Below are 27,802 nucleotides of genomic sequence, written 5' to 3' on the forward strand. Positions count from 1 at the left end.
TGCCGCACCTGGCTTTTTATGTTATTTTATTTATTTATTTATTTATTTATTTATTTATTTATTTATTTTGAGAGAGTCTCGTTCTGTCACCCAGACTGGATTGCAGTGGCATGATCTCCGCTCTCTGCAACCTCCGCATCCCAGGTTCTTGCAATTCTCCTGCCTCAGCCTCCTGAGTAGCTGGGATTTGGGTTCCTGCCACCATGCCCAGCTAATTTTTGTATTTTTAGTAGGTACGGGGTTTTACAATATTGGCCAGGCTGGTCTTGAACTCCCGACCTTGTGATCTGCCCTCCTTGGCCTCACAGAGTGCTGGGATTGCAGGCGTGAGCCACCGCGCCCGGCCTTTGTGTTTTGTTTTGTTTTTTGTTTTAACACACTCTCCCATTGACTAGATACAGAAGAAACCACTGAAAACTCAACTGGGGTGCCACATTTTCAGTTCATTCCCACTAACTGCTTGTCGAGGGTGATTCAGTCGAAGGGAAGTTCATTCTTGGCACAGCTATCAAGGGTAGTTAGTTTGGAATGTCCTGTGTTCCGAACCAGCTTGGGGGCCAAGCAGAACTTGGTCCCTTGGTGTGGTCAGTTGGTCGTGGAGGGGTGCTCACTGCCAGACAGCTGACAATACGGGCGCTGGGTAGGATGACCAGACGTTTGCATTTGTTCCTCAGAGAGGCTTCGTTTGCAGGAAAGTGCCATATTTTAGCCCAGGTGTTAAAACCTATAGAGACAGGAATTATGTTTTGTTTAATGATTTGAGCTTTTTCTGGACTCAGCACCTCTTCCAATACCTCGACCTTCCTGAACAGCCGTTGGTGCAGGAGGATTGAGAAAGGGAGTGGAAAGAGCTCCAGGTCCAGGGTCCGGGCCATGATTTAGAGGGCTCAGGTGTTCAGGGATCTCTATCCCCAGAAAATCAACCAAATTCCTGTCTCAGATCTATCATTGGTCAGTGTTGGGACTCTGGGCAGGTCGCTTCAAATCTCTTCATTTCACTTCTCTGAACTGTCAACTCTGAGTGGCAGCCCCTGCTATGCCCATCTCTCTGAGCTGATGTGGGCCCCACAGGAAATTCGAACAGAAACTTTTCACGAGTTCTAAAGCATGAGACACATGTCAAGAATGAAGAGAATTTTACCCTCCACTGCCCTGGAGTCCCCCAAGTGCCTTCTCTGTTAACCACTACCAAGGGCCTGACTTGTTCTTGCAGACATGAAATAATTGAATTCAACACTTTATGGCACTTAGGAAGCACCCGTCTTAAGGCTTTTGGTCCGTTTAGCTGTTTTTACCCTTTTAACATAACATGGGCTATTATCAACATTTCCACATTCAGACTAAGGATTGGAGGCACAGAGGGGTCTGTAGAACTTCCTCAGGTTCTGGCAGCTTCTCAAAAGTCCTGGAGCTCAGATTCTCTGCACCAGACCCTACGCTCTCGGTCAGTCCAATCTGCCTTTCTGTAACGTCTCATCTCAGTACAGGCATTTGCCTGCCCCGTTGTAAGTGCAACCCACAGTGCAAGTCCTTTCTGAGGCCAAACTCAGATTCAGGGGACTTTGCTCTGCAGATGACGAACAATGGGATCAAACATTTAAGCTGTGAATAAATAATGACTCATTTCTCTGATCTTCTGCAGCAAGATATCAACAGCTGTCTTTATTTTAATTCACTTCCCAGCATGTTCTGTTAAAGATCCAAGAGCGGGTCCTGGGGTGCCCAGGGAGTCCTCCGTCCGCCGCCACAGGCGTAAGAAGCGAAGCCTCCGTTGCTGGTGTCCCAGCTGTGTGCGCCCTAGAGTTGAACCAATGGAAGGTACCGTGGAAACTCAGTCGTTCAGTTCATTCACGATAGGATTTCTAGATTCTTCAGTGTCATATTTCAGACAATTGTAAAATTGCTACACTATATTCTTTGTTTCACGTGTACATGTTTAAATGTATAAGTTAGTCACTAGTGCTGCAACTATAGCAGTAAAGGTGTATTTCCATTCCTGGTTTGGGTTTCCTTTTAATAGTAAAGAACATCTCAGTGCAAATTGTAGACATTTTGCTGATTGTTAAACATTAACTAACAAGGATCTTTTTCTGAGACAGTGTTGCCAGGTTTGTAAAGTGATGGACATCACTTCATACTGTTTGGAAGTAACCTAAAAGTGGAGGAAGTGGTACCGAAAATTTCCATATACCCACCTTCCTCAGTTTTGTGATCCCATCTTACGTGAGTGTGATAACAATGGCTGAGCCAATAGTGACACATTCTTATGAACAGAAGTCTGGGGTGAGCATCAAGGTTCACTCCGTGTCGTCCAGTCTATGGGTTCTGACAAACTCACAATGTCCTTTGTCACCCTGACAGAATAATTTCACATCCTAAACATGACCTGAGCTGCACCTACTGATTCCTCTCTCCTTTTCTGAGGATTCCTGCCAACCATGGATGATTTTACTGCCTCTATAGGTTTCCTTTTCCAGAATTTCATAGAGTTGGAATCATGTAGTATGTAGCTGCTTATGACTAACTTATTTTACTTAGCAATATACATGTAAGATCTTTTGTATCTTTTTGAAGCTTAACAGCTTAATAATTCTTATCAGTGAACAATAGCCCATTGGTTTCATCGAACAGTGTTAATATATATTTTCTTTGTGTTTAGCCTGGTTGGAGGTTTACCAATTCTATTGATCTTTTCTAAGAAGCAGCTTTTGGTTTTGTTGAGTTTCTTTGTTTATTTTGTTATTTCTATCACATTGATTTCTGCAAATATTATTATATTTTGGGGGAGGGGGGTTGTCTGGTTTACATTACACTACACTTTTTTCTCTAGTTTCTTAAGGTGGAAAGTAAGACATCTGGATTTGGATTATGTTTAACTTAACTGCACAGAAGTGTGAATGGCACTGATGACCCTGAAGTGTGCACTTGATTATTAAAATAATAAATATGATGTATTTTGGCCACATATTGATTTTAAAGCCACTAAAATGAATGATAAGTGCAGGAGGAACATGTGTATATCCAGGAAAGATAAATGACATTATAACATTTCAACAACAAAAGGAAATTTACCAGGCCTCAAAAACACACAAGGTGTGATGGGACACTGTCATGGAATCAGCAGTGCATCTGTGTGCCGCCCTGTGTGAACACTGCCTATTTCACAGTGGGGAGGTGGCTGAGCCAGAGAACCAGGCCCTGACTTCTGTGGCTTTCCTGATGGTCTCATTTGCCTTCCCTCATCACCAAGGAGGGTATCCCAGTGGCAGCCAAGTTTCTCCCCTTAACTCACCTCCTTTACACACGCCATCCCCCTGTCCCCAGCACCCAACGCTGCCTAAGGGATTCCTTCTGTGGAACCAACATGCTGACAGCTACTCTGTGTTTTCTAGATCACGAGGACCTGGCGCGGGAGCCTTCATCTGAGGATGTCCCAGGTGCTCGCGTGGTAAGTTCTTTATGTTTCTGAGATGGAAATTTTGTTGCTCTTGGTTCTTTTTATTTTATTTGAAATGAGATATGAAAATCTTGCTGTGTACATCATAGATGACTTACGGAATTTTTTGGTGGGAAAATGTGAGCGTTCATTACCAGGTAAGAAATGATCTCAGTTGAGTGCAGTGGCTCACGCCTGTAATCCCAGCACTTTGGGAAGCCGAGGCGGGCAGATCACGAGGTCAGGAGATCGAGACCGTCCTGGCTAACATGGTAAAACCCCGTCTCTACTAAAAATACAAAAAATTAGCCAGGCGTGGTGGCGGGCTCCTGTAGTCCCAGCTACTCGGGAGGCTGAGGCAGGAGAATGGGGTGAACTCAGGAGGTGGAGCTTGCAGTGAGCGGGAATTGCGCCACTGCACTCCAACATGGGTGACAAGAGTGAGACTCTGTCTCAAAAAAAGAAAAAAAAGAAAGAAAAATGATCTCAGATAGCACTCTTAGATGATACCTTCAGTTACGAACTATATGGTAGAAATAAATTTTTTTAGGGAAAAAGCTTTCTTCTTATAACATTGTGACTGTACAACCAAAACAGTCTTAAACGTCTTGCATAAAAATCTTGTGCCTTTCCAGAAGTGTCTTCTAGACTTTATTTTGGGACCATTGCCTCAACCACTGTCTCCCATCTGCTTTTCTAATATCACCAGTAAAGAAAAGACCTGTATGGTGAAACCCCATCTCTACTAAAAATACAAAAATTAGCCAGGCATGGTGACCAGCAACTGTAATCTCAGCTACTGGGGAGGCTGAGGGAGCAGGAACAGTTGAGCCCAGGAGACGGAGGTTGCAGTAAGCCGAGATCATGACACTGCACTCCAACCTGGGTGACAGTAAGATTCCAGCAAAAAAAAAAAAAAAAAAAAAAAAAAGGAAAAGAAAAACCTGTACACACAGGACACGGCACGGTCTGACCCTTACAGTGTTTTATTTTTCTCTAAATGCAGGTGAACGAAGCCACACAGACAAACAGTACGTATTCTGGGATCACCCCTATGCCGAGGAAAAATTCTAGTGTTGACACAGGTGACACTTTCTTGCCTCATTTTTCTGGAGAGCCACTCTGGTTTGAACTTCCTGCCAGAAATGTGATTCAAGCACTTTTGTCTTAAAAAGTGAAGAACCCGGTCAAGAAATGTGACTATTGACTCTAGTGCCTGGAAGGCACAGTGTCATTTGGAGAGAAGAGTGTGCTGGGCATCAGGGTTGGGAAGTATGGAGGAATGAGTCAATGTGGAGTGATTGTGAATATCTCTGCGAGTTTGTGTGCTTTTCCCCAGAAAATATGTTCCCATGTGCAAAGCACAACACAAAGATTGATACTCTGAAACCAAAATTTCATCACCACTGCACTTTCCAAAAATCAACCCATTCATTCCTCACCACAGCTGTAGTGGAAGGTTAAGTTTAATATCCCTAGTCATCACATGGAGATGATGTAGAGATAAATTTTCAGGCTTTTGGTCTCCTAAATGGAAATGGCATAGATGAACTCAGGAATGGGTGGAAGGTTGATGCTGTGGGCTACTAGTCTGAAGTTATCACGTGGCCCTGGTGTAACTTGTCACCCTGTCAGAGAATCTTTAGCATCTGTGTGTGTATGTGGAAGTGTGTTGGCCTATAAAGATCTCAAGCACTGTGTACCACAATAGAATGGTCTCAATGGTCAGCTGACCCAGAGTTTGAGTAGGTTCATTGTACAATGGACTTTGGTGCGGTCGTTAGTATGAAACATACAGAGAGAGTTGCCAGGCATTTGGTCTTAAGTGATGGGGTATTCCTCACCTCCTGGTCAAAAGCAAGGAACATTCAGGGACATTCTATTGTATTTAATGAGATCATCACCACAAACATTAGACATGTTCCAATTCAGTATCACACATACCCAAGACACAGGACCTAGCAAAATTTCAAGGAGCCTGTTGGCTGTTATTCCGGTGCCCATCTCCGCTCCTGGAATCTTCTGCACAACTGGGTTAGAAAGGGTCAGCACCCCCGCCTGCTGCCCCCCAGGAAGTGCTGTCCCAGTCCTGGGGCCAGTGTGAGCATGAGCAGCAGCGGACCCCATGACACACACACATTGACAGGAAGAGCAGAAGGACAAACATCACAGGCCAAGGAGGGGTCATGTTTAAATGGTAGGATAATTCAGTGTTTTCATCTTGATTTAGTCTTCTTTAAAACAAAACGTTACTGAATGCATAGAACATTTTGGCTAGAATTAAATCTCTTCTTTCAAGAAATGTTCCTTTTTATCTTGTTTAAAATGTTCTGGCCGGGCATTTTGGGTGGCCAAAGCAGTCGAATCACTTGAGGTCAGCAGTTCAAGACCAGCCTGACCAACATGGAGAAACCCAGTCTCTACTAAAAATACAGAACTAGCTGCACATGGTGGCACATGCCTGTAATCCCAGCTACTCTGGAGGCTGAGGCAGGAGAATTGCTTGAACCTGGGAGGCTGATGTTGCAGTGAGCCGAGATCACACCATTACACTCCAGCCTGGGCAACAAGAGAAAAAGTCCGTCTCAAAAAAAAAAAAATTTTTTTTTCTAGAAGCGATGAAAAACACAGCAACAGGACATGTGGATCCTGCGAAGAAAATGATCTCAAGGGGATCAAGAAGGGAGGGCAAATTAGCTCAGGTCAGATTAGGAAGGAGGAGCCCTATAGGGAAACACTGTGTGGTGGGCCCTGTTTGAGATGGGTTAGTTCATGTGCAAGAGGTTGCCTTAGCTAGAGGACCAAGGCCCTGTCTTCTGTGGCCTTCCTGATGCCTTCCTTCACCATTTGCCTTCCCTCACCACCATGGAGGATGGACCGGCAGAGGCTGAGCCTGTGCTGTGAACACACCTTTCCACACACGCCAGCCCCAGGTCCACAACTCCAAGACCACCTGAGGGATTCAGTCAGTGGAGCTCATGTGCTTATAGTGACTCTGTTTCCCAGGTGAAGAAGATCTGGAGGAGGATGTGCCAGAACAGACATCCTCAGAGGAAGCCTCAGGGGTTCACATGGTAAAGTCTTCTTTTTTCCTCTGAAATGGAAATTTTATTTCTCTCTGTTTCAATTGAATTAAGATGTATACATCTTACCATGTACATTATAGGTGACTTACAGAATTTCTTGGTGGGCAAATGTCAAGAGTTCATTATCAACTAAAACATGGTTTCAGATGGCATCCGCATTTACACACTGTATGTCAGCAGGCATTTTCCTCAAGAGAAATGCCTTCTTCTTGAGAAGTATTTGGAATTGTCAAACAAAAACATTGGAAAATCTTGTAGAAAAATCTTGTGCCTTACAATGAATGTCTTCTAGATATTGGGGCCATTGTCTCAACCACTATTTTCCATCGGTTTTTTTAGTGTCAAGAAAAGACCTATGCATGCAAGAGACAGCACGGTCTGACCTCACAGTGTTTTCTTTTTCTCTAGATGCAGGTGGACCCAGCCACACTGGCAAAAGGTACGTATTCTGGGGTCATCTCTTTGTTAAGGCTTGAAATCTTAGTGTTGCAAAGGTGGCGCTGTTTGCCCTAGGGTGTGAGTGGCAGGACGAGCACTTGCCTTCCTAGGAGGATGGAGGGTGACTCATGTATTACGAGGTGGGGAGAGACAAATGTGACTGTGGGACAGCAGAGGCTCCAGGATGTCCCCATTGAACCCACCGTGGAAAAAGGTTGGTTGGCTGCCTGTTTCTGAAGGCTTTTGCAAAACAAGTGAATGCATTTGGTTTCGGTCAATAGGAATAGAACCTGAACCAAGTACAGCCTGCGTTTTTTCTTGGGAGTATGCATTTGGTGGAAACTTATGTGTATATATTGAATTTAATTGCTGTGTAGGTGTCAATACTTACCCCACATTTTAAAACAATCAGGCTGGTGTGATTTTAAAATGTCCCTTGCTAACCTCAGAAACTTATCTCTTCATAACCGAATTCTCCTAGTCATGTTTAATCTCTAGAATACAGTTTCTGTGTGGTACTCGGGGGCTTCCTGCTGAGTGATTAAAGGTAGAAATCCGTGTTACCAACATTGAGGCCCTAGGAATTCACAGGCAGCTGCCCACTGGGCTCTATGAGGGAGAGAGCAGGCTACAGCCTTGGCCTGGGCCTGCAGAGGAACATGATTTGGAGGAGCAGAAGGCAGGCATGAGGGCAGCAAAGCCATGGGGGACGCCGAGGTGCAACATCAGGAGAGTCAGTTCCACATCATCACCTGGGCGTGGGCGGAATGTTCACGCCTCGTCTGAAGGAGGCGTTGAGCTCCAACTTCATGGCTGGCCTGAACATTGGCCGTCTTCCTAAGAGCCTGGTCATAGGAGCTCCTTCCTTGTTTCTGGTCTTCTCCATCTTCCTGTGTGTTGATGGCAATGGCACCACCAGAGATTAGTGAGAGACAGAGAACAGGAGTGAGTTCCTGAAATATTCAGCTTAGCCCAGAGAGAACATGATCAGCAGGGACGGATTGAGGGTCAGTCCAGACACGGAGTAGTTTCCATGCTTGATCTCCCTGTGGCTGGGACAAAGAACAGCTTCTGGGAGTCTCTGGACAGCTGATCCTTGTGTAGCTATTATTGGCCAACAGTGGCCTGGCCCAGAGTTCCGTTTTACTGGAGGGAAGCCTCAGCTCCCAGGCTGAGCAGCTGCCCCAGTGCTGGTGTCAGAGGAGGTGAGGAGACCCTGCTCTGAGGCAGGCTGAGCCCAAGAAAGGGAGAGGGGCTGCCCTGGCGTTAGGTGGTCCTTGCACCTTTCATGTGTGACCTATAAGACGTGAATTTCTCTGTATCTCTGAGACAGCCTTTCAATCATCAGTGCAAAAGTCTGTTGTCTCCTACTCATAGGTGGAGGAATCCTGGCCATGGCAGGTCACGGGAGGGCAGGGACTTGTGTCCTCCTCATTCCTTCTCATCTCAGAGCTCAGTCCTGGGCAGCCCATCTTGGGCCCCAGTGATGTTCCAATGCCTGCATTCCTGTTCTGAAATCTAGCACAAGTGTGGCAAGGCTTTCTGCTCTTTTTCTGTAGTCTCTGAGTTCCCACGCTTACCCAGGGGCCTGCGTGGGTTCTAATCCAGGGTCAGGGGAGAAGAGTGTGTGCTCCTCAAACAGTGAGGTTTTCTCTTCTCTGCTCCTGCGGTTCTGCTCGTGTCTTCTGAAGTGGGCACGGAATGATTACAACGATAAATTTTGTATATGTTTTGCCACAATAATGTCTGAAGTTCAATAAAAGCGATGGAAAGTAAAGGAGAAGCATATGTAGACCCAGGAAAGACAAATGACATTGTCACATTTCAACAGGAAAGTGGAAATTTTCCAGGCCTCTAAATGCGTAGGGGAAGGATGAGACACTGCCACGGCATCGGCAGTGCGTGTCTGTGCTGCTAAGGCTCTGTCTTCCATGGCTTTCCTGATGGTCTCACTGACCTTTCTTCATCACCAAGGAGGATGTTCTGGCAGGAGTTCCGTTTTTGCAGTTAACCCCCCTTGTCTACATGTGCCAGCCCCGTGTTTTTAGCACCCGAGTCTCCCTGACGGGTTCCTTCAGTGCACCCAACGTGCTGACAATGACTCCGTGTTTCCTAGAGCGCGACGAAGACTTGTTGTGTGAGCATCCGCTCAAGATACTATCTGAGATGTTACGAGGCTCTTTTGAGGTAAAGTCTGTTTTGTTTATCTGAGGTGGGAATTTTGTTTCTCTTGGTTTCCATATAAATTGAAGTAAGATATGATAATCTTTCCACGTACAGTATGGATGACTTACAGAATTTCTTTATGGGCAGCTGAAGATGAGACTGTATTACCCAGAAGAATGAATTCAAGATGACATTTGTAGGTGACAGGTTCACCTAAAAACTCTATGGCAGTAAGCATTTTCCATGGAAGTTCGTTCTTCTTGAAAAAAATGGTGAACATAAATCGGGCACAAAAATCTTGTGTCTTTGCACGTGTCCTCTAGGCGCTATTTGGAGCCCTTGTGTTGACTGTTTTCACTATTTCCATTGGATTTTCTAATGTCAACAAGTGCAGTAGAGACCTGTGCACACAGGACACGGTGTGGTCTGACTCTTGTAATGTTTTTCTTTTCTCTAATTGCAGAAGAGCTTTGACGTAGAGACAGAAGGTATGTAATCTGGGATAGCTTTTTAAAAAACGGTTTTTATTTTACTTGAAAGTCTGGGATGCGTGTGTAGAATGGCACGTTTGTTACATAGGTATAAATGTGTTGTGGTGGTTTGCTGCACCTATCAACACGTCATCTAGGTTTACTGCTCAGCATGCATTACATATTTATACTAATGCTCTCCCTCGCCTTGCCCCCCACGCTCCAGGAATTGCTTTTTTGCTAAGGAAATACCTTATTTTTTCAGAACAATGGCACTTTTTACCATGCATTGGGTGGAGAATTTCTCTGGAGCTTCCTAACAGAAATGAGGTTTTAGGCAGTTTGGTATAAAAAACAGTAAGACTTCGGTACAGAATTGTGACCATCTTTCTGTAGTCTCTGCAGGAAGTGGTGTCCCGTACATGAAAGAGGGTGGTGTGCATCAGGTTTGGGAGGTGTGGAGGAGAGAGTCTGTGGGCAGTGATTGTGTCTTTGGGATTTTTTGTGCATGATCAAAGCACAACACAAGGATTAATTAAAAAAAATTTTTTTTTTAAAAAACTATTCCATCACCCTGCACACTTTACATAAATCAGCCCATTCATTCTCCGCCACAGTTGTCTGAAGTTAAGTTTAATATCCCCAGTCATCAGATACTGGTTGGGCAGGGATGAATTTCTCAACGTCTGGCTTTCTCAGTAGAGGAGGGAAATGGGAAATCAGGAGCGGGTGGAAGGTTGATTCTATGGGCTGCTGTCCAGTGTGGATCTCACAGCCCTGGTATAACTCATCAGTCTGGCAGACTTTGAGCACCTGGGTGTGCATGTGGACGTTTGATGGCGTATAGAATTCTAAGCACTGTCTGTCCTCACAGGATGGTCTCAGTGGTTGCATAACCCGGGATTAGAGTTGGGATGTTTTACAGTGGACTTTGGTGTGGTCAGAAATGTGAAACACACACGGCGAGGTCACAGGCTTTTCGTTTGGTGGTTGTGTTATTCCTCAGATCCTATTTAAAAGCAGAGAACAGGCTGGGTGTGGTGGCTCACGCCTGTAATCCCAGCACTTTGGGAGGCCAAGGCGGGTGAATCACTTGAGGTCAGGGGTTTGAGACCAGCCTGGCTAACACTGTCTCTACTAAAAACACAAAAATTAACTGAGTGTGGTGGCAGTTGCCAGTAATCCCAGCTACCCAGGAGGCTGAGGCAGGAGAATCACTTGTACCTGGGAGATGGGGGTTGCGGTGAGCCTAGATCATGCCACTGCACTCTAGCCTGGGCAACAGAGTGAAATTTTGTCTCAAGAAGAAAAAACGGAGGACATTCCGGGACACAGTCTATTCTATTTAATAACACGATTGCCACAAGTGTCACATATGCCCTAATTCAGCCCACACAACCAAGACTCAGTGCAGAATAGGCACTCAAGGAAGAACTAGGGTGTTATTCTGACGTCCATCTCCCCCGGTGGAATTTCCTGCATAGCTAGTTTGGAGAGTGTTAGCGTCCCCACCTCCTGCCCCCCATGATGGGTTGTCCTGGTGTTGGAGCCAACGTGAGCATGAGCAGCAACTGATTTCACAGACACATACATTGTGTTGAAAAGGAAGAGCGGAAGGGCAAATATGCTAAGTGCGTGCCATCTTTCAATGATAGGATAGTTGAATATTTTAAAATCCTGGTTTAATTCTCTTTGAATCAAAGGTTCAGAGAAGTCATAACTTTTTTGACTAGAATTAAATTGTTTTTGAAGAAAGGTGGCTTTTTATGCAGCACAAAATGTTTCGGGTTGGAGAATGATGATCAGCAGCACCTGTGGATGCTGTGGGGGAAATGACCTCAGAAGGGATGATGAAGGGAGGGCAAGTTAGCTCAGGTCAGATTAGGAAGGAGGAACCTGACACGCTGTAGGGAGGGTCGCCTGCCCCGTGTCCTGTGCCCTCTTTGAGATCAGCTGTGTCTCATTGCTGAACTTGCCTTAGCTAGAGGACCAAGGCTCTGTTTCCCATGGCTTTCCTCATGGTCTCATTTGTCTGCCTTCACCACCAAGGAGGATGGGCCTACAGCTCCGTCTGTGGTAACCCACCTTCTTCACACATGCCAGCCTCATGTCCACACCACCCAATACAACCCGAGGAATTTTCTCAGCAGAATCCATGTGGTGACACTTACCCTATGTCTCCTAGATCCTCAAGAGGACCTCGCAGCAGAACATCCACGTGAGGCACCCGTTGAGAGGGTCCTCTCTGTTATCAGCGTAAGTTCTTCTTTATCTGAAAGGGGAAATTCATTTTCCTAGGTTTCTTTCAATTTCACTTGAATAAAGATAGGAAAACTTTACTACCATGTACATTATAGATGCCTTAGAGAATTTCTTGGTGGGAAAATGTAAAATGAGAATTCTTTACCAACTAATAACTAATTCAAGATGGCATTCTTGGATGACAGCTTCAGTTACAAACTATGTCAGCAAGCATTTTCATCAGGAGGAAAACCTTCTTGAAAATACTGAATTTACCACCAAAATTAACTTTAAAATCTTGCACAAAAACCTGGTGACTTTGTACAAGTGTTTTCTGGGCTTTATTTTTGTGGCCGTTGCCTCCACCAGAATTTCCCATCTGGCTTTCTAATAGCACTACGTTAAGAAAAGACCTGTGTACAAGGACAGCACGATCTTACCCTCACAGTGTTTTCCTTTCTCTAAACTCAGGCGGAGGCATTCACAGAGACAAATGGTACGTATTCTGGGATCACCTATTTGGTAAGGAAAAATCTTAATGTTAAGAAAGGTGACACATTCTTGCCTGGTTTTTCGGGAGAACCATTCTCGTTGGAGCTTTGTACTGGAAATGAGGTTAGGGCAGAAATTACTGAGTGTACTGAAGAGGGGTGATCATCCTACGTGGTGCCTGTTAGCTGCAGTGTCGTTTTTATGACATCGAATGAGGTGCATCAGGGTGGGAGGTGTAAGGAGTCTGTGTAGAATGATTATGAGTGTCTTTGGGAGGATGTGTACATTTCTCCAGAAAGCATGTTTCCATGTGCAGAACTCTACACAAAAATGAGTGTGGTAAGTAAAAATCCCATTACCACTGCGCACCGTGCGTAAATCAGCCCATTGGTCCTCCACCACGGCTGTAGCTGAAGGGCAGTTGGAGATCCCCAGTACTCAGGTGGAGATAGTGCAGAGATGAATTTGCCAAGCTCTTTGTCTCCTCAGTGGAGGAGGCAGAGGTGCACTCAGGAGTCGGTGGAAGGTGATGCCATGGGCTACTACTCGGCAGTAATCACGTGGTTCTGGTATAATTTGTCATTATGGCAGAGAGCTTGAGCACCTAGGTGTGCAGATGAAATCTGGATAGCCTTCAGAAATCCCAAATACTGTCTCTCACATAGGATTGTCTCAATGGTCACATAACTCAGTGTAGGGATAAGTACATTTTACAGTGGACTTTGGTGTGGTCACAAATGGGAAACAGACATTGAGAGGTCAGGCTTTTGGCTGCAGTGCTGTGTTAATTTTCTCATCTCCTGGTGAAAAGCAGAAAATGATCAGACATATTATATTGTATTTAATGAGATAATCACCACAATCCTTACATGTGCTGCAGTTCAGCACGCACACCCAAGACACCGCACCAAATAAGAACGGAAGGAACAACTTGAGTGTTACCCTGGTACTCATCTTCTCGCTGGAATCTTCTACAGAGCTGGGTTAGAGAGGGTCAGCGCCCCCACCTGCTGCCCCCCAGGGTGGGCTGTCCTAGGGCTGGAGCCAGTGTGAGCATGAGCAGCAGCAGGCCCCACGGCACACACACACTGTGTTAAAAGGAAAGGCCGAAGGATAAACATCACATGCCAAGTAGGAGTCGTCTGTAAATGGTAGGATAATTGAGTATTTTCAAATCTCGGTTTGGTCTTCTTTAAAACAAAAGGTTAGTGAATATAGAGAATATTTTAGCTAGAATTGAGTCTTCTCTTTGAAGAAAGGTTGCTTTTTATCTAGTACAAAATGTTCTGTCCGGCCACGGTGTTTGACACCTGTAGTCCCAGCATGGTGGGAGGCCGAGACGGGTGGGTCACCTGAGGTCGGGAGTTCGAAACCAGAGTGACCAACATGGAGAAAACCCGTCTCTACTAAAAATACAAAATTGGCCTGGCGTGGTGATGCATGTCTGTAATCCCAGCGACTCAGAAGGCTGAGGCTGGAGAATCGCTTGAACCTGGGAGGCTGAGGTTGTGGTGAGTTGAGATCGTGCCATTATACTTCAGCCTGCGCAATAAGAGTAAAACTCCATCTGAAAAAAAGGAAAAGGTTCTAGGAGGGACAAAACACACACTGCAGGACATGTGGATCCTGGGGAGGAAATGACCTCGAGGGGATCGAGAAGGCAGGACAAGTTAGCTCAGGTCAGATTAGGAAGGAGGAGCCCTGGATGCTGCAGGGAAACACTGTGTGGTGGGCCCTGTTTGAGATGGGTTAGTTCATGTGCAAGAGGTTGCCTTAGCTAGAGGACCAAGGCCCTGTCTTCTGTGGCCTTCCTGATGCCTTCCTTCACCACTTGCCTTCCCTCACCACCATGGAGGATGGACCGGCAGAGGCTGAGCCTGTGCTGTGAACACACCTTTCCACACACGCCAGCCCCGGGTCCACAACTCCAAGACCACCTGAGGGATTCAGTCAGTGGAGCTCATGTGCTTATAGTGACTCTGTTTCCCAGGTAACCTGGAAGATCTGGAGGAGGATGTGCCAGAGCAGACATCCTCGGAGGAAGCCTCAGGGGTTCACATGGTAAAGTCTTCTTTTATCCTCTGAAATGGAAATTTTATTTCTCTCGATTTCTCTCTTGTTTCAATGGAACTAAGATGTATACATCTTACCATGTACATTATAGGTGACTTACAGAATTTCTTGGTGGGCAAATGTCAGAGTTCATTATCAACTAAAACGTGGTTTCAGATGGCATCCGCATTTACACACTGTGTGTCAGCAGGCATTTTCCTCAAGAGAAATGCCTTCTTCTTGAGAAGTATTTGGAATTGTCAAACAAAAACATTGGAAAATCTTGTAGAAAAATCTTGTGCCTTTCCACGAATGTCTTCTAGATATCGGGGACATTTTCCCAACCACTGTTTACTATGTGTCTTTTTAATGTCAGCAAGTGAAGACCTGTGCACCCAGGAGACAGCCTGGTCTGACCTCACAGTGTTTTCTTTTTCTCTAGATGCGAGTGGACCCAGCCACACTGGCGAAGAGTACGTATTCGGGGGTCGTCTCTTTGTTGAGGTTTGAAACCTCAGTGTTGCGAAGGTGGTTCTGTTTCACCTGCATTTGCTCAAGGGCCTCTCTTGTTTGAGCTTCCTGTAGAAATGAGATTTGGGAAGTTCGGTTTAAAAAATACGAAGAGTCAGGCTGGGCGCAATGGCTTATGCGTGTAGTCCCAGCACTTTGAGAGGCCGAGACGGGTGAATCATCTGATGTCGGGAGTTTGAGACCAGCCTCACTAACATTGAGAAACCCTGTCTCTGCTAAAAATTTAAAATTAGCCGGGCGTGGTGGTGCATGCCCCTAATCCCAGCTACTCAGGAGTCTGAGGCAGGAGAATCAATGGAGCCCAAGAGGTGGAGGTTGCAATGAGCCAAGATTGTGACATTGAAATCCATCCTGGCAACAAGAGTGAAACTCTGTGTCAAAAAACACAAAAACAAAAAACTAAGAGTCCAGTAAACGACTCTAACCATGGTACTGTCATCCCAGGAAGCACCAGTGTCATATAAGGTGCGGCGCTACATCAGGGTTTGCAGGGACAGAGGAGCGAGTCTATATGGAATGATTGTGGATGTGTGGTAGCGTGTGTGCATTTCCCCAGAAAACATACTCCCATGTTCACAGCACAACACAAGCATCAGTGTTCAAGGAAAATTCCATCACCACTGCACAGTTTACATAAATCAACCCATTCATCCTCCACCACAGCTGTCCCTGAAGATAAATTTACCATCCCCCGTCCTCAGATGGGCATGGTGCAGAGACGAATTTCCCAAGCTCTTGTTCTTTTAAATGGAAGAGGCACATGTGACCTTGGGAATGAGTGGAAGGTTAATGCCATGGGCTACTACCCGGAATTTGTCACAAAGCCCTGGTATAATTTCTTGCTGGGCCAGGTTGTTCCAGCACTTCTGTGTGCGTGTGGGAGAATGAACACCTATTTGGATCCCAAACACTGTCATGACTGGGTGGTGTCAGTGGTCAGCTCACCCAGGGTTGGTTTGAGCAGGTACATTGTACAGTGGGCTTCAGTATGATCATTAACATAAAACAGAGTCCACAGGCTTTTGGTCTACAGCGGTGAGGTCGTTCCTCAGCTCCTGTTGGAAAGCAGACAGTGATGAGTGGCATATTCTATTGTATTTAATGAAATTATCACTGCACATCTTAGAAATTCAGTAGAACCCAATCCCAAGACACGGCATCCCATAAAATCTCAAGGATCAACCTGGGTGTTAGCCTGGCACCCATTTTCCCTGCTGGAATCTCCTGCATAGCTGGGCTGGAGAGGGTCAGTGCCTCGCCCCCGTCCCCCTCGCTGCTCCCATGACAGGCTGTCCCGGTGCTGGAGTCAGTGTGAGCATGAGCAGCAGTGAACCCCACGGGGCACACACTTTGCGTTAAAAAGGAAGAGTGGAAGGACAAATCTCACAGGCTAGGTAGGGGTCATCTTTAAATGGTAGGATAATTGGGTATTTTCAAATCTTGGTTTAATTGCCTCATCACAAACAGTTAGTTAATGAAATCTTTTGGCTAGATTTAAATCTTTTTCAAGAAAGGTTGCTTCTTATTCAGTACAAAACCTGGAAGTGGTGATATACAGAGCAGCAGCACATGTGCGTTCTGAGGAGGAAATGACTTTGGCAGGGATCAATAAGAGGGCACTTGAGCTCAGGTCAGATTAGGAAGGAGGAGCCCTAAGAGGCTGCCAGGGACACACAGCCTGCACTATGTGGTGTGCGCTGTTTGAGATTGGCTATTTCACGTTTACGAGGTGGCCTGGAGCTAGAAAGCCAAAGGCCCTGATTCCCTCTCTTCCCTGCCTCTATCCTGTTCTGCTGTCCTCCTCCCCCACCCACCTCAAGCAATGTTACTGAATTGTTCGTGAGCAACACCACCAAGGTGCTGACGGTCACTCTGTGTCCTCCTAGTTCCGCCGGGACATCTGCAGGCGTGGTCCAGTGACAGCGAAGACGAGGAGGACCCAGAGGATGTGGAGGTCAGGCCGCCTGGATTTGTCTGAGAAAAACTGCTGCTTTCTTAGCTTTATTTTATTTGGATGAAATTAAGATACGAGAATGTGACAACATATATCTTAGATTAGTTACCCAATGTCCTTGGGATGAGCTTTAAGTGAGAGTCTGTTCCCCACTGAGGGTTGACTTAATACAGAGGGAGAAAGTGACAGCATCCACCACACATTGTGGGGCAGTGAGCTTGTGCCTTTACCAACTTTGTTCTCTTTCGAACAAAATCACTTACTGGCCAACCAACATGGACTTGAGAGGAAACGTCCTCTGAGAAAAATGTGTCTTTACTGTGATTCGATTTGCTCTGTTCTTTTGGGTTCCTTTGAACACTGGTTTCCATCTTGTTTTCTAATGTCACTAAGTGAAGAAAAGTCCTGTGCACACAGGACACAGCAGGGTCTGATGCTCATAGCAATTTATTTTCTGTCTTTACAGAGATCCTCAGGAGTTACAGAAAAGGGTACGTATTGCAGAAGCCCTCCCATCCTGATGAGTCACCCAGATGACGAGGAATGTGCCACGGTCTCGCTGGCCTTCCTGTGGACAGGCAGCCTGAGTGGAGCTTCCTCTCATGGATGAGGACCTAGGCTGTGATGGGAGGGAGGGATGGTTGTTGCAGATAGAGCATGATGGTCACATTCTGCAGTCCCTGGGAGCAACTGCATTCTCTGAGCATGGGGTGAGCTTGTGCGCATTGATTTGCTGCGTGTCTTTTTGAATTCACGTGGTGAGTGTCCAAAATACATAATGTCAAGGTCACGTAGAGGCCCAGCCTCTATCCCTCAGCCTAGTCTGGTTTCCGTGTTCTGTGCTCAGGAAACACAGCATCATGAAAAGGTAACCAAAGGGCTTGCCCTAGGGTGTGAGTGGCAGGACGAGCTCTTGCCTTTCTAGGAGGATGGAGGGTGACTCATGTATTACGAGGTGGGGAGAGACAAATGTGGCTGTGGGACAGCAGAGGCTCCAGGACGTCCCCATTGAACCCACCGTGGACAAAGGTTGGTTGGCTGCCTGTTTCTGAAGGCTTTTGCAAAACAAGTGAATGCATTTGATTTCGGTCAATAGGAATAGAACCTGAACCAAGTACAGCCTGCGTTTTTTCTTGGGAGTATGCATTTGGTGGAAACTTATGTGTATATATTGAATTTAATTGCTGTGTAGGTGTCAATACTTACCCCACATTTTAAAACAATCAGGCTGGTGTGATTTTAAAATGTCCCTTGCTAACCTCAGAAACTTATCTCTTCATAACCGAATTCTCCTAGTCATGTTTAATCTCTAGAATACAGTTTCTGTGTGGTACTCGGGGGCTTCCTGCTGAGTGATTAAAGGTAGAAATCCGTGTTACCAACATTGAGGCCCTAGGAATTCACAGGCAGCTGCCCACTGGGCTCTATGAGGGAGAGAGCAGGCTACAGCCTTGGCCTGGGCCTGCAGAGGAACATGATTTGGAGGAGCAGAAGGCAGGCATGAGGGCAGCAAAGCCATGGGGGACGCCGAGGTGCAACATCAGGAGAGTCAGTTCCACATCATCACCTGGGCGTGGGCGGAATGTTCACGCCTCGTCTGAAGGAGGCGTTGAGCTCCAACTTCATGGCTGGCCTGAACATTGGCCGTCTTCCTAAGAGCCTGGTCATAGGAGCTCCTTCCTTGTTTCTGGTCTTCTCCATCTTCCTGTGTGTTGATGGCAATGGCACCACCAGAGATTAGTGAGAGACAGAGAACAGGAGTGAGTTCCTGAAATATTCAGCTTAGCCCAGAGAGAACATGATCAGCAGGGACGGATTGAGGGTCAGTCCAGACACGGAGTAGTTTCCATGCTTGATCTCCCTGTGGCTGGGACAAAGAACAGCTTCTGGGAGTCTCTGGACAGCTGATCCTTGTGTAGCTATTATTGGCCAACAGTGGCCTGGCCCAGAGTTCCGTTTTACTGGAGGGAAGCCTCAGCTCCCAGGCTGAGCAGCTGCCCCAGTGCTGGTGTCAGAGGAGGTGAGGAGACCCTGCTCTGAGGCAGGCTGAGCCCAAGAAAGGGAGAGGGGCTGCCCTGGCGTTAGGTGGTCCTTGCACCTTTCATGTGTGACCTATAAGACGTGAATTTCTCTGTATCTCTGAGACAGCCTTTCAATCATCAGTGCAAAAGTCTGTTGTCTCCTACTCATAGGTGGAGGAATCCTGGCCATGGCAGGTCACGGGAGGGCAGGGACTTGTGTCCTCCTCATTCCTTCTCATCTCAGAGCTCAGTCCTGGGCAGCCCATCTTGGGCCCCAGTGATGTTCCAATGCCTGCATTCCTGTTCTGAAATCTAGCACAAGTGTGGCAAGGCTTTCTGCTCTTTTTCTGTAGTCTCTGAGTTCCCACGCTTACCCAGGGGCCTGCGTGGGTTCTAATCCAGGGTCAGGGGAGAAGAGTGTGTGCTCCTCAAACAGTGAGGTTTTCTCTTCTCTGCTCCTGCGGTTCTGCTCGTGTCTTCTGAAGTGGGCACGGAATGATTACAACGATAAATTTTGTATATGTTTTGCCACAATAATGTCTGAAGTTCAATAAAAGCGATGGAAAGTAAAGGAGAAGCATATGTAGACCCAGGAAAGACAAATGACATTGTCACATTTCAACAGGAAAGTGGAAATTTCCCAGGCCTCTAAATGCGTAGGGGAAGGATGAGACACTGCCACGGCATCGGCAGTGCGTGTCTGTGCTGCTAAGGCTCTGTCTTCCATGGCTTTCCTGATGGTCTCACTGACCTTTCTTCATCACCAAGGAGGATGTTCTGGCAGGAGTTCCGTTTTTGCAGTTAACCCCCCTTGTCTACATGTGCCAGCCCCGTGTTTTTAGCACCCGAGTCTCCCTGACGGGTTCCTTCAGTGCACCCAACGTGCTGACAATGACTCCGTGTTTCCTAGAGCGTGACGAAGACTTGTGTAAGCATCCGCTCAAGATACTATCTGAGATGTTACGAGGCTTTTTTAAGGTAAAGTCTGTTTTGTTTATCTGAGGTGGGAATTTTGTTTCTCTTGGTTTCCATATAAATTGAAGTAAGATATGATAATCTTTCCACGTACAGTATGGATGACTTACAGAATTTCTTTATGGGCAGCTGAAGATGAGACTGTATTACCCAGAAGAATGAATTCAAGATGACATTTGTAGGTGACAGGTTCACCTAAAAACTCTATGGCAGTAAGCATTTTCCATGGAAGTTCATTCTTGAAAATAATGGTGAACATGCAGTGAAAATAAACTTGAAAATCGGGCACAAAAATCTTGTGCCTTTGCACATGTCCTCTAGGCTTTATTTGGGGCCCTTGTGTTGACTGTTTTCACTATTTCCATTGGGTTTTCTAATGTCAACAAGTGCAGTAGAGACCTGTGCACACAGGACACGGTGTGGTCTGACTCTTGTAATGTTTTTCTTTTCTCTAATTGCAGAAGAGCTTTGACGTAGAGACAGAAGGTATGTAATCTGGGATAGCTTTTTTAAAAATTGTTTTTATTTTACTTGAAAGTCTGGGATGCGTGTGTAGAATGGCACGTTTGTTTCATAGGTATAAATGTGGTGGTTTGCTGCACCTATCAACACGTCATCTAGGTTTACTGCTCAGCATGCATTACATATTTATACTAATGCTCTCCCTCGCCTTGCCCCCCACGCTCCAGGAATTGCTTTTTTGCTAAGGAAATACCTTATTTTTTCAGAACAATGGCACTTTTTACCATGCATTCGGTGGAGAATTTCTCTGGAGCTTCCTAACAGAAATGAGGTTTTAGGCAGTTTGGTATAAAAAACAGTAAGACTTCGGTAGAGAATTGTGACCATCTTTCTGTAGTCTCCGCAGGAAGTGGTGTCCCGTACATGAAAGAGGGTGGTGTGCATCAGGTTTGGGAGGTGTGGAGGAGAGAGTCTGTGGGTGGTGATTGTGTCTTTCAGAGTTTTTGTGCATGTTCCTAGCACAACACAAGGATTAATGTTTGTTTGTTTTTTTAACTAATCCATCACCCGGCACACTTTACGTAAATCAGCCCATTCATTCTCCACCACAGTTGTCTGAAGTTAAGTTTAATATCCCCAGTCATCAGATACTGGTTGGGCAGGGATGAATTTCTCAACCTCTGGCTTTCTCAGTAGAGGAGGCAAATGGGAAATCAGCAGCGGGTGGAAGGTTGATTCTATGGGCTGCTGTCCAGTATGGATCTCACAGCCCTGGTATAACTCATCAGTCTGGCAGACTTTGAGCACCTGGGTGTGCATGTGGACGTTTGATGGCGTATAGAATTCTAAGCACTGTCTGTCCTCACAGGATGGTCTCAGTGGTTGCATAACCCGGGATTAGAGTTGGGATGTTTTACAGTGGACTTTGGTGTGGTCAGAAATGTGAAACACACACGGCGAGGTCACAGGCTTTTCGTTTGGTGGTTGTGTTATTCCTCAGATCCTATTTAAAAGCAGAGAACAGGCTGGGTGTGGTGGCTCACGCCTGTAATCCCAGCACTTTGGGAGGCCAAGGCGGGTGAATCACTTGAGGTCAGGGGTTTGAGACCAGCCTGGCTAACACTGTCTCTACTAAAAACACAAAAATTAACTGAGTGTGGTGGCAGTTGCCAGTAATCCCAGCTACCCAGGAGGCTGAGGCAGGAGAATCAGTTGTACCTGGGAGATGGAGTTTGCAATGAGCCTAGATCATGCCACTGCACTCTAGCCTGGGCAACAGAGTGAAATTTTGTCTCAAGAAGAAAAAACGGAGGACATTCCGGGACACAGTCTATTCTATTTAATAACACGATTGCCACAAGTGTCACATATGCCCTAATTCAGCCCACACAACCAAGACTCAGTGCAGAATAGGCACTCAAGGAAGAACTAGGGTGTTATTCTGACGTCCATCTCCCCCGGTGGAATTTCCTGCATAGCTAGTTTGGAGAGTGTTAGCGTCCCCACCTCCTGCCCCCCATGATGGGTTGTCCTGGTGTTGGAGCCAACGTGAGCATGAGCAGCAACTGATTTCACAGACACATACATTGTGTTGAAAAGGAAGAGCGGAAGGGCAAATATGCTAAGTGCGTGCCATCTTTCAATGATAGGATAGTTGAATATTTTAAAATCCTGGTTTAATTCTCTTTGAATCAAAGGTTCAGAGAAGTCATAACTTTTTTGACTAGAATTAAATTGTTTTTGAAGAAAGGTGGCTTTTTATGCAGCACAAAATGTTTCGGGTTGGAGAATGATGATCAGCAGCACCTGTGGATGCTGTGGGGGAAATGACCTCAGAAGGGATGATGAAGGGAGGGCAAGTTAGCTCAGGTCAGATTAGGAAGGAGGAACCTGACACGCTGTAGGGAGGGTCGCCTGCCCCGTGTCCTGTGCCCTCTTTGAGATCAGCTGTGTCTCATTGCTGAACTTGCCTTAGCTAGAGGACCAAGGCTCTGTTTCCCATGGCTTTCCTCATGGTCTCATTTGCCTGCCTTCACCACCAAGGAGGATGGGCCTACAGCTCCGTCTGTGGTAACCCACCTTCTTCACACATGCCAGCCTCATGTCCACACCACCCAATACAACCCGAGGAATTTTCTCAGCAGAATCCATGTGGTGACACCCTATGTCTCCTAGATCCTCAAGAGGACCTCGCAGCAGAACATCCACGTGAGGCACCCGTTGAGAGGGTCCTCTCTGTTATCAGCGTAAGTTCTTCTTTCTTTATCTGAAAGGGGAAATTCATTTTCCTAGGTTTCTTTCAATTTCACTTGAATAAAGATAGGAAAACTTTACTACCATGTACATTATAGATGCCTTAGAGAATTTCTTGGTGGGAAAATGTAAAATGAGAATTCTTTACCAACTAATAACTAATTCAAGATGGCATTCTTGGATGACAGCTTCAGTTACAAACTATGTCAGCAAGCATTTTCATCAGGAGGAAAACCTTCTTGAAAATACTGAATTTACCACCAAAATTAACTTTAAAATCTTGCACAAAAACCTGGTGACTTTGTACAAGTGTTTTCTGGGCTTTATTTTTGTGGCCGTTGCCTCCACCAGAATTTCCCATCTGGCTTTCTAATAGCACTACGTTAAGAAAAGACCTGTGTACAAGGACAGCACGATCTTACCCTCACAGTGTTTTCCTTTCTCTAAACTCAGGCGGAGGCATTCACAGAGACAAATGGTACGTATTCTGGGATCACCTATTTGGTAAGGAAAAATCTTAATGTTAAGAAAGGTGACACATTCTTGCCTGGTTTTTCGGGAGAACCATTCTCGTTGGAGCTTTGTACTGGAAATGAGGTTAGGGCAGAAATTACTGAGTGTACTGAAGAGGGGTGATCATCCTACGTGGTGCCTGTTAGCTGCAGTGTCGTTTTTATGACATCGAATGAGGTGCATCAGGGTGGGAGGTGTAAGGAGTCTGTGTAGAATGATTATGAGTGTCTTTGGGAGGATGTGTACATTTCTCCAGAAAGCATGTTTCCATGTGCAGAACTCTACACAAAAATGAGTGTGGTAAGTAAAAATCCCATTACCACTGCGCACCGTGCGTAAATCAGCCCATTGGTCCTCCACCACGGCTGTAGCTGAAGGGCAGTTGGAGATCCCCAGTACTCAGGTGGAGATAGTGCAGAGATGAATTTGCCAAGCTCTTTGTCTCCTCAGTGGAGGAGGCAGAGGTGCACTCAGGAGTCGGTGGAAGGTGATGCCATGGGCTACTACTCGGCAGTAATCACGTGGTTCTGGTATAATTTGTCATTATGGCAGAGAGCTTGAGCACCTAGGTGTGCAGATGAAATCTGGATAGCCTTCAGAAATCCCAAATACTGTCTCTCACATAGGATTGTCTCAATGGTCACATAACTCAGTGTAGGGATAAGTACATTTTACAGTGGACTTTGGTGTGGTCACAAATGGGAAACAGACATTGAGAGGTCAGGCTTTTGGCTGCAGTGCTGTGTTAATTTTCTCATCTCCTGGTGAAAAGCAGAAAATGATCAGACATATTATATTGTATTTAATGAGATAATCACCACAATCCTTACATGTGCTGCAGTTCAGCACGCACACCCAAGACACCGCACCAAATAAGAACGGAAGGAACAACTTGAGTGTTACTCTGGTACTCATCTTCTCGCTGGAATCTTCTACAGAGCTGGGTTAGAGAGGGTCAGCGCCCCCACCTGCTGCCCCCCAGGGTGGGCTGTCCTAGGGCTGGAGCCAGTGTGAGCATGAGCAGCAGCAGGCCCCACGGCACACACACACTGTGTTAAAAGGAAAGGCCGAAGGATAAACATCACATGCCAAGTAGGAGTCGTCTGTAAATGGTAGGATAATTGAGTATTTTCAAATCTCGGTTTGGTCTTCTTTAAAACAAAAGGTTAGTGAATATAGAGAATATTTTAGCTAGAATTGAGTCTTCTCTTTGAAGAAAGGTTGCTTTTTATCTAGTACAAAATGTTCTGTCCGGCCACGGTGTCTGACACCTGTAGTCCCAGCATGGTGGGAGGCCGAGACGGGTGGGTCACCTGAGGTCGGGAGTTCGAAACCAGAGTGACCAACATGGAGAAAACCCGTCTCTACTAAAAATACAAAATTAGCCTGGCGTGGTGATGCATGTCTGTAATCCCAGTGACTCAAGAGGCTGAGGCTGGAGAATCGCTTGAACCTGGGAGGCTGAGGTTGTGGTGAGTCGAGATCATGGCATTGCACTCCAGCCTGGGAAAGAAGAGCAAAACTCCTCATAAAAAGAAAAAAAAACGAAAAAAGTTCTAGGAGGGACAAAACACACACTGCAGGACATGTGGATCCTGGGGAGGAAATGACCTCGAGGGGATCGAGAAGGCAGGACAAGTTAGCTCAGGTCAGATTAGGAAGGAGGAGCCCTGGATGCTGCAGGGAAACACTGTGTGGTGGGCCCTGTTTGAGATGGGTTAGTTCATGTGCAAGAGGTTGCCTTAGCTAGAGGACCAAGGCCCTGTCTTCTGTGGCCTTCCTGATGCCTTCCTTCACCACTTGCCTTCCCTCACCACCATGGAGGATGGACCGGCAGAGGCTGAGCCTGTGCTGTGAACACACCTTTCCACACACGCCAGCCCCGGGTCCACAACTCCAAGACCACCTGAGGGATTCAGTCAGTGGAGCTCATGTGCTTATAGTGACTCTGTTTCCCAGGTAACCTGGAAGATCTGGAGGAGGATGTGCCAGAGCAGACATCCTCGGAGGAAGCCTCAGGGGTTCACATGGTAAAGTCTTCTTTTATCCTCTGAAATGGAAATTTTATTTCTCTCGATTTCTCTCTTGTTTCAATGGAACTAAGATGTATACATCTTACCATGTACATTATAGGTGACTTACAGAATTTCTTGGTGGGCAAATGTCAGAGTTCATTATCAACTAAAACGTGGTTTCAGATGGCATCCGCATTTACACACTGTGTGTCAGCAGGCATTTTCCTCAAGAGAAATGCCTTCTTCTTGAGAAGTATTTGGAATTGTCAAACAAAAACAATGGAAAATCTTGTAGAAAAATCTTGTGCCTTTCCACGAATGTCTTCTAGATATCGGGGACATTTTCCCAACCACTGTTTACCGTGTGTCTTTTTAATGTCAGCAAGTGAAGACCTGTGCACCCAGGAGACAGCCTGGTCTGACCTCATAGTGTTTTCTTTTTCTCTAGATGCGAGTGGACCCAGCCACACTGGCGAAGAGTACGTATTCAGGGGTCGTCTCTTGGTTGAGGTTTGAAACCTCAGTGTTGTGAAGGTGGTTCTGTTTCACCTGCATTTGCTCAAGGGTCTCTCTTGTTTGAGCTTCCTGTAGAAATGAGATTTGGGAAGTTCGGTTTAAAAAATACAAAGAGTCAGGCCGGGCGCAATGGCTTATGCGTGTAGTCCCAGCACTTTGAGAGGCCGAGACGGGTGGATCATCTGATGTCGGGAGTTTGAGACCAGCCTCACTAACATTGAGAAACCCTGTCTCTGCTAAAAATTTAAAATTAGCCGGACGTGGTTGCGCATGCCTGTAATCCCAGCTATTCAGGAGTCTGAGGCAGGAGAATCAGTGGAGCCCAAGAGGTGAAGGTTGTAATGAGCCAAGATTGTGACATTGAAATCCATCCTGGCAACAAGAGTGAAACTCTGTGTCAAAAAACACAAAAACAAAAAACGACTCCAGTAAACTGGACTCCAGTAAACTGGACTCCAGTAGAGTCCAGTAAACGACTCTAACCATGGTACTGTCATCCCAGGAAGCACCAGTGTCATATAAGGTGCGGCGCTACATCAGGGTTTGGAGGGACAGAGGAGCGAGTCTATATGGAATGATTGTGTATGTGTGGGAGCGTGTGTGCATTTCCCCAGAAAACATACTCCCATGTTCACAGCACAACACAAGGATCAATGTTCAAGGAAAATTCCATCACCATTGCACAGTTTGCATAAATCAATCCGTTCATCCTCCACCACAGCTGTCCCTGAAGATAAATTTACCATTCCCCGTCCTCAGATGGGCATGGTGCAGAGACGAATTTCCCAAGCTCTTGTTCTTTTAAATGGAAGAGGCACATGTGACCTTGGGAATGAGTGGAAGGTTAATGCCATGGGCTACTACCCAGAATTTGTCACAAAGCCCTGGTATAATTTCTTGCTGGGCCAGGTTGTTCCAGCACTTCTGTGTGCGTGTGGGAGAATGAAAACCTATTCGGATCCCAAACACTGTCATGACTGGGTGGTGTCAGTGGTCAGCTCACCCAGGGTTGGTTTGAGCAGGTACATTGTACAGTGGGCTTCAGTATGATCATTAACATAAAACACAGAGTCCACAGGCTTTTGATCTATAGCAGTGAGGTCATTCCTCAGCTCCTGTTGGAAAGCAGACAGTGATGAGTGGCATATTCTATTGTATTTAATGAAATTATCACTGCACATCTTAGAAATTCAGTAGAACCCAATCCCAAGACACGGCATCCCATAAAATCTCAAGGATCAACCTGGGTGTTAGCCTGGCACCCATTTTCCCTGCTGGAATCTCCTGCATAGCTGGGCTGGAGAGGGTCAGTGCCTCGCCCCCGTCCCCCTCGCTGCTCCCATGACAGGCTGTCCCGGTGCTGAAGTCAGTGTGAGCATGAGCAGCAGTGAACCCCACGGGGCACACACTTTGCGTTAAAAAGGAAGAGTGGAAGGACAAATCTCACAGGCTAGGTAGGGGTCATCTTTAAATGGTAGGATAATTGGGTATTTTCAAATCTTGGTTTAATTGCCTCATCACAAACAGTTAGTTAATGAAATCTTTTGGCTAGATTTAAATCTTTTTCAAGAAAGGTTGCTTCTTATTCAGTACAAAACCTAGAAGTGGTGATATACAGAGCAGCAGCACATGTGCGTTCTGAGGAGGAAATGACTTTGGCAGGGATCAATAAGAGGGCACTTGAGCTCAGGTCAGATTAGGAAGGAGGAGCCCTAAGAGGCTGCCAGGGACACACAGCTGCACTATGTGGTGTGCGCTGTTTGAGATTGGCTATTTCACGTTTACGAGGTGGCCTGGAGCTAGAAAACCAAAGGCCCTGATTCCCTCTCTTCCCTGCCTCTATCCTGTTCTGCTGTCCTCCTCCCCCACCCACCTCAAGCAATGTTACTGAATTGTTCGTGAGCAACACCACCAAGGTGCTGACGGTCACTCTGTGTCCTCCTAGTTCCGCCGGGACATCTGCAGGCGTGGTCCAGTGACAGCGAAGACGAGGAGGACCCAGAGGATGTGGAGGTCAGGCCGCCTGGATTTGTCTGAGAAAAACTGCTTTCTTAGCTTTATTTTATTTGGATGAAATTAAGATACGAGAATGTGACAACATATATCTTAGATTAGCCTACACAATGTCCTTGGGAGGGGCTTTAAGTGAGAGTCTGTTCCTCACTGAGGGTTGACTTAATA

General features: G+C 46.2%; 1 protein-coding gene across 37 annotated transcripts in view; it reads left to right on the forward strand.

Moving 5' to 3' along the window:
- The window catches only part of LOC103247843 (protein FAM153A-like), a 101,075-nt gene that overhangs the window by 52,158 nt on the left and 21,115 nt on the right, over positions 1 to 27,802 (forward strand). For 27 of the 37 annotated variants that reach the window (XM_073018577.1, XM_073018586.1, XM_073018598.1 and 24 more), the window contains 20 exons: positions 1,684 to 1,818; positions 3,393 to 3,448; positions 4,443 to 4,467; positions 6,443 to 6,510; positions 6,931 to 6,961; positions 9,077 to 9,147; positions 9,590 to 9,614; positions 11,782 to 11,852; positions 12,309 to 12,333; positions 14,320 to 14,390; positions 14,824 to 14,854; positions 16,799 to 16,866; positions 17,333 to 17,357; positions 19,798 to 19,865; positions 20,324 to 20,348; positions 22,500 to 22,570; positions 23,031 to 23,055; positions 25,050 to 25,120; positions 25,554 to 25,584; positions 27,567 to 27,634. In XM_073018577.1, the coding sequence (XP_072874678.1) occupies positions 1,684 to 1,818; positions 3,393 to 3,448; positions 4,443 to 4,467; positions 6,443 to 6,510; positions 6,931 to 6,961; positions 9,077 to 9,147; positions 9,590 to 9,614; positions 11,782 to 11,852; positions 12,309 to 12,333; positions 14,320 to 14,390; positions 14,824 to 14,854; positions 16,799 to 16,866; positions 17,333 to 17,357; positions 19,798 to 19,865; positions 20,324 to 20,348; positions 22,500 to 22,570; positions 23,031 to 23,055; positions 25,050 to 25,120; positions 25,554 to 25,584; positions 27,567 to 27,634 (1,061 nt within the window). Of the gene's footprint in view, positions 1 to 1,683; positions 3,449 to 4,442; positions 4,468 to 6,442; positions 6,511 to 6,930; positions 6,962 to 9,076; positions 9,148 to 9,589; positions 9,615 to 11,781; positions 11,853 to 12,308; positions 12,334 to 14,319; positions 14,391 to 14,823; positions 14,855 to 16,798; positions 16,867 to 17,332; positions 17,358 to 19,797; positions 19,866 to 20,323; positions 20,349 to 22,499; positions 22,571 to 23,030; positions 23,056 to 25,049; positions 25,121 to 25,553; positions 25,585 to 27,566; positions 27,635 to 27,802 lie in introns of all 37 variants that reach the window. The other 10 variants (XM_073018603.1, XM_073018604.1, XM_073018605.1 and 7 more) reach the window with 1 other exon arrangement.

Source organism: Chlorocebus sabaeus, chromosome 8 (assembly GCF_047675955.1).
Source record: "Chlorocebus sabaeus isolate Y175 chromosome 8, mChlSab1.0.hap1, whole genome shotgun sequence".
Lineage (NCBI taxonomy): Eukaryota > Metazoa > Chordata > Mammalia > Primates > Cercopithecidae > Chlorocebus > Chlorocebus sabaeus.